Here is a 6,469-nt window from a genome sequence, read left to right on the forward strand (position 1 = left end):
GTCAGTGACATCATCATCCGTGGTCTACGCACAGATTCCCTGATCACAGCATTTTCTTTCTGTAGCCTACAGAGAAGCTGTATACAGCTTTGCCATTATGGGTATTTTTAGCAAAATTTGTGCCAAAAGTCACATGACTTGAAGGAATTTTTTTTGTCATTGAAGAAATCCGTTTCTTTGTATGTGTGAAACATACTGTATTTGTTTGATAGGTAGGTTTCTTATTTGCAGAACAAAATGCATTAGTTTGTGAATGATGTTTTGTATTTGCAAACCACACTGAGTTTGATTGTGAATCGTTGGGCGTGAGTAAAACACGCTTTGTGTGTGTGTGTGAGATTTTGGCATGATTCAAAATCCAAAAACTTCCTCTTCCTGTTTTCTAAAAAGTTATCAGAACAGAGCCAGGAGCTTCTGCTTGTCAGAGCAACGGCACAAGACGTCTGTAATCATGACTATGCTAATGTAGCTAACTATGCTAATGTAGCTAACTATGCTAATGTAGCTAACTTTATGTTAATAACTGTCTGTGGTTAGGAAAGACTAGGATTACCACTATGTGTTATAAATCCACCTGTGATTAGGGTGATATGAAATCACAGCTGATCTCATCCAGTTGTACAGCAGGGATACAGTATCTCCATGGTTACCACTCATTGATCGCCTGGCGTTAACTCGCGGAGCGTTGTCATCACATGACGCGACTACGCAGGCCAAGGGTCGCTCCCCGTGTGAAAAACCCTTTACTCTCAAACAAAGAAAGATATTTTATCTCATTAAAATACATTTTAAAGAAGAAACAGTGAATCAGTAAAACATGTCGGTTATATTTCCCCAAAGCTGATAAATCAGATAAATAATAAAGTCTTGTTTTATTCTAACAGTCTGAAGCTCAAATATATTAAGTTTATCACCAAATATGACAAAAAAGCATCAAATCTTCATGTTTGAGAAGCTAGAAGCTGTGAATATATTTAGTATTTCTGTTTGCAAAGAACCAGACTTTTCTCTGATGAAAACAGATGCAGCAACTCAACATTACAGCTCCTCCCTCTTCCTCCTCCTCTTGTTGGTCTTCTTGTCTTCCTTGTGGAAGACTTTTCCATCGGCCTGCTTCCTCCAGCTCAGTTTGATGTTGTCGTCCAGCCCCTGGGCCCTCAGCTTCTGTTTCAGCTGACACACAAATAAGGGGGGGGGGGGGCGCAAATTAAAACCAGGGGGGAGAGAGAGAGAGAGAGAGAGAGAGAGAGAGAAGCTGTGTTGATTCATCCTAATTCTCCCTCAGAGTGTCACTACTAGACTCTCTACTTATGCACAAAGCTCATGTCATGTATCTGACCAAAGTGATGTAATGTGTATAATATATATAGCTTTTAAATGTTCTTATTTAGCTGTATTTGTTGTTCTAACTATTTCTTTATATGATTCCTCCTCACACAATTTATTTAATGCTGGAAGGGGAATAAAGTTTTATCTTTTTTTTAATTTGCTTTTAAGAGTCATTTGGTTGTTCTGTTTTAGTATAAAAGTATAAAACCTGATGTACCTGCTTCAACATGGCCTCCATCACAGCAGGGTCATTCAGATCCAGATTCTTCTTGTTCTCAAACTTCACTTTCATCACTTTCTTTGAAACAGGAACCACTTTGTAAAAATCAAACAAACTTCATGAGTTCAATAAATGTGTAAAGATAACAACCGGTTGACATAAGAAATGAATGTTGATGCAGTTTTTAAACTTCCTAGAGTGTAATCTACTTTAGATTGACCTTGTTTGACTTTAGACATCACTAAGTCTTCTTAGTTTATTTATTTGAAGAGATTTGTTTCTATTAATTTATTTATTTAGATGTGGGATTTGTTTTAAACATCTAACTTTGTTCTTTGAGATAAAATAGAGTTTCAGAGTCACTTTCGATAAGAGGACACATCTGTTATTTTGCACAGTTTATAGAAATAAAAGGAAGATTTTCACTCATTCTGTTAAAAACATCTTGAGAAAACTTAAAAAAAGCCGTTTGAATCCCGGGTTAGCACTCACCTGGACCGTAGCAAATGAAAGCTCTCTCCATGTCACAGGGCCAGCCCTCCCAGGCTCCTGATTGGCTGAAGTCTGCAGCCACACAAGTCTTGTTCCCTTTGTTGTTATCAGGTTGCCCGTTCTTCCAGAAGCTGAATGAGGAGGTACTTCCATCTGACCACTTCCAGGAGTCACTGAAAAGGCCGATCCAGAAAGGGTCCTCCTCCAGCAGCCTGCACCTTCTGGTTCTCTGTCATGTTCCTCACACTGGCCAGGTCTGTGTGGTGAGCTCTGCAGTAGCTCTGGGCTTGAGTCCATGTCATAGAGGTGTTTATGAAGACAAAAGTCACATCTGACCCTGAAAATGAAGCACAGAGAAGTGTAGAGGCAGCATAACATACAACCTCCCATCATCCACATCTGTGATTCATGTCTTTATAATATCTACAATAAATCCACTGAGATATAAAGAACCACATCAATAAACTAACTAATGAATAACTTTATTTACCAATAGTCTCTCCACATTAATAAGAAATGTCCTTAACCTCAGAACCCTAAAGGATCGTCCACGATCCCAAATGGCACCTCTGATTCATATTTAGATAATTTAATAACCGTAAAATGTAGGCTAGCTTCTTATCGATTATTCCTGCTAAAAGCTAAAGAGTTAGCCATCACGGGGTTGTCTTTGTTGTCTTTCTAGCCTTTACAGAAGGGTTTCTATCCAGCCTGGAACTTGTGCCTTTTTTCGGAGTTGTGGAGCAATAAATCCAAACTCTTACATCCAAGATTTATCCACTTGATGTCCATAATTTATCACTTTTTTGGTCATTTCTGCCGCTAGCTCCGTGCTACCGTCTAGTATAAATCTCCCATGCTGCTTTGCGAGAGTGTGTTGACATTTTTCAACCAATGGGAAAGCAGGTCCGTAACACAAAGACTATGTAGTGGAAAAAGACTATGTAGTGGAAAAGAGAGTTCACTCCAGGGAATCCGAGCGAGAACAAAGAGTAAAGTGAAAAAGAGAGAAGAAATGTAAATAGTTTGTCATTTATATGAGTTATAATGTTCATTATGTTTATTGTTGCACTGGATGACTCCAAATATATAGGAGAACTGTTTTACACAGGAGATTGACTTAGCTTTGGACTTTTTTTGAAAAATGTATATATTTTGTCAACTGTATAAGTTATGTTTATTTCTTCACAGTTTGACACCCAAGACATATGAGAAGTGTTTCAGACAGGAGATTGGCTTAGCTTTTATTGCTCTGTTAGTGATATCAATACATATCTGTGAGATTCATGTTCGGTTTTATTTATTGATTTATTTGTCTTTAAAGTCATACATCCTTTTTTTACATTCAAGTGACCTCACCACAACACAAATATTCTAATAGCCCAGTTTTTCCTGAAAAAATGATGTTCACAGATTGACTGTAGACAACAGGTTTGATGATTTACAAGCTTTTTTAGAAAATAAAACCACGGATGGACAAGGAATTGTAAAAATGGCCTCAGGGTTATTATTAAATCTACAAAACAATGTCAAAAACAAGATGATATTGTATTGTTGTGTTTCTGCATATTAATATTCTCTCAGGTTAATTTATCTGCTGCTGTCAGCTGTAAAGCTCTTTGAACGGCACTAACCTGTGTGAAAGCTGCTTTTTGTCAGAGTGACTGACTGATACTACAGAGGCCTGAATAATGAAAACAAAGAGGCAAAGAGAAGCAGAGAAGAGAAACTTCACTGGTTAATATTCTCACCTCTGACATCTACGCAGACTGCAGAATGGCTTTTGTCACAACTGTCGTCGTACCAGAGTCCATTAGAAGGACCCATCCCTGTGCAGGCTTTTTTACTGTATCCAATGGTTGGTTGTCCAGCCCTCCATCGTCTGAACTCCGTCTCCCCGGGTTTGTAGAAACTTGGGTCTGACAGAGACCACCTCCAGCTGCCACCAGACAGTCCTATCCAGGCTCTCTGATTGTGATATAAAGAATTAGACTCTGCTCTAGCTTTTTGTTGAAGACCAGATGTTTACCTAATCTTTCCATCTCCAGTCTTGATACTATCAGTCTGATCCTCTACGACTCCTTCATTCTGTTACCCTCCTTTAATAACTCATTACCAGCAATAGTTTCTGATCACTCAAACTGATTTTCAGTTAGCTTCTCGAGAACAGAGATCTCTGTTGTTGTAAATACTGTTTTGGGATGTTTTAGATTTGTTTTACTGCATTAGATGTATCTATGTTTTAATGTCTTGTTAGTCTTTCTAACACATAATCTTCTTTTGTTTCCATCCCTCTGCTGCAGCTCAACAGGGAAACACTGTCTGCTGAAGGTTAAACTCAAACACTTTAGACTTCTACTACATTTCAAAGATAAATATTCTACTTCTTACTGCTCTACATCTAGTTATTAGTTCCTATGGAGGGTTTCAAACCTCCTGTCAGAAAGACTTTGAGATGAAAGAGAGAAAAGTGAACTCACGTAGCTGTTGTTGGAGTAGAACATGTTGTCTAAATCTGCCATGTTGGTGAGGTTATTCATAACCTCCATGCTGTCTACAGTGACCAGGTCTGTGTGTTTCTCTCTGCAGTATCTTTGGGCTTCAGTAAAGTTCTTCCTGTCATAAACAAAATAGTACTGAAGTCCAGCAGCTGATGAGACAGCACTCAGCCCTGTAGGGACACACACACACACACACATATATAGAGCAGATTTAATATTTTATACTATATTATTTAATTGTTTTTGTATTTAACATTTAAAATGGTCTTTTAAAGACATTTTGTATCACTGTTATGCAGATAATAAAACAATTTTATATTTCAGTTACACCAACAACGCCTGCTTTCAGATTATTTAAATGATATCAGATGTTGGATGGTGTTGTGGCATCCGAGCCAGGAGGAGAGATTGTCTGGGACACGCAGCAGCAGAACAACTTAAATGTTTATTATGTTCGAAATTCTTTCTGTTACATATAATAATCACGACCACGGTCAAAAAACGGTGTCCCTTCTACTCCCTGCCAACTCATTACAAATCACTTCCACACAACCACCTGTACAGGGGATCAGACAAAATAGGCGGAGCTGAGACACCATATCCGTACGCTAATCACAAATCACCCATGACAGACAGAACAGGCAATATCATAATAAACCATTGTTAATTATACCAACAAAATATGAAATAACAAAATAGCATAAATGGCTCAAACAGATCAATAAATGGAAACCAAACTGAAGTAATGATGTTCCTCTAAACTTCCTATTTCTATACCTGACTTTGGTTGATCATGTCAGCTGTTCTGTATTACATGTTATATTATTATCTCTGTAATGTTTATCTATATTGAGGCAGATCTGAAACCATCTGACTCAACTGGACATCACTTTGGCTCAACTTCTGTTCTTCTTCTTGTCCCTCACTAGAGACATGTTTGTCCTTTTCATTGTTATTTATTTAATAATGTTGTCTGTGTTAATGCTGACAACATGATTTCTGGTCAGGATGTGAGTTTTTACTTGAAGGTTTAAAGTTCAAGCTCAGATTCTATAAAAAGTCAAAAATAAACAGTTTAATTATAGTACTGACAGTCACACTTAGAGGACCAATATGTCCCATTGAAACCCATTATAACACAGGGACACTTAGAGGACCAATATGTCCCATTGAAACCCATTATAACACAGGGACACTTAGAGGACCAATATGTCCCATTGAAACCATTATAACACAGGGACACTTAGAGGACCAACATGTCCCATTGAAACCCATTATAACACAGGGACACTTAGAGGACCAACATGTCCCATTGAAACCCATTATAACACAGGGACACTTAGAGGACCAACATGTCCCATTGAAACCCATTATGACACAGGGACACTTAGAGGACCAACATGTCCCATTGAAACCCATTATAACACAGGGACACTTAGAGGACCAACATGTCCCATTGAAACCCATTATAACACAGGGACACTTAGAGGACCAACATGTCCCATTGAAACCCATTATAACACAGGGACACTTAGAGGACCAATATGTCCCATTGAAACCCATTATAACACAGGGACACTTAGAGGACCAATATGTCCCATTGAAACCCATTATAACACAGGGACACTTAGAGGACCAACATGTCCCATTGAAACCCATTATGACACAGGGACACTTAGAGGACCGACATGTCCCATTGAAACCCATTATAACACAGGGACACTTAGAGGACCGACATGTCCCATTGAAACCCATTATAACACAGGGACACTTAGAGGACCGACATGTCCCATTGAAACCCATTATAACACAGGGACACTTAGAGGACCAACATGTCCCATTGAAACCCATTATAACACAGGGACACTTAGAGGACCAACATGTCCCATTGAAACCCATTATAACACAGGGACACTTAGAGGACCAA

The 6,469-nt window shown here is 38.5% G+C and overlaps 1 protein-coding gene across 1 annotated transcript in view; it reads right to left on the reverse strand.

Annotated features, from left to right (window-relative positions):
• Window positions 1-409: 409 nt before the first annotated feature.
• LOC114558611 (uncharacterized) overlaps window positions 410-6,469 on the reverse strand; it is an 11,257-nt gene continuing 5,197 nt past the window's right edge. Inside the window, exons 2-5 of the mRNA XM_028582675.1 lie at window positions 4,522-4,712; window positions 2,042-2,270; window positions 1,547-1,644; window positions 410-1,173 (exon numbers count right to left, since the gene is read on the reverse strand). Coding sequence (XP_028438476.1) covers window positions 1,039-1,173; window positions 1,547-1,644; window positions 2,042-2,270; window positions 4,522-4,712 — 653 coding nt within the window. The 3' untranslated portion in view covers window positions 410-1,038. The remainder of the gene's footprint in view (window positions 1,174-1,546; window positions 1,645-2,041; window positions 2,271-4,521; window positions 4,713-6,469) is intronic.

Source organism: Perca flavescens, chromosome 7, assembly GCF_004354835.1.
Source record: "Perca flavescens isolate YP-PL-M2 chromosome 7, PFLA_1.0, whole genome shotgun sequence".
NCBI classification, from domain to species: domain Eukaryota; kingdom Metazoa; phylum Chordata; class Actinopteri; order Perciformes; family Percidae; genus Perca; species Perca flavescens.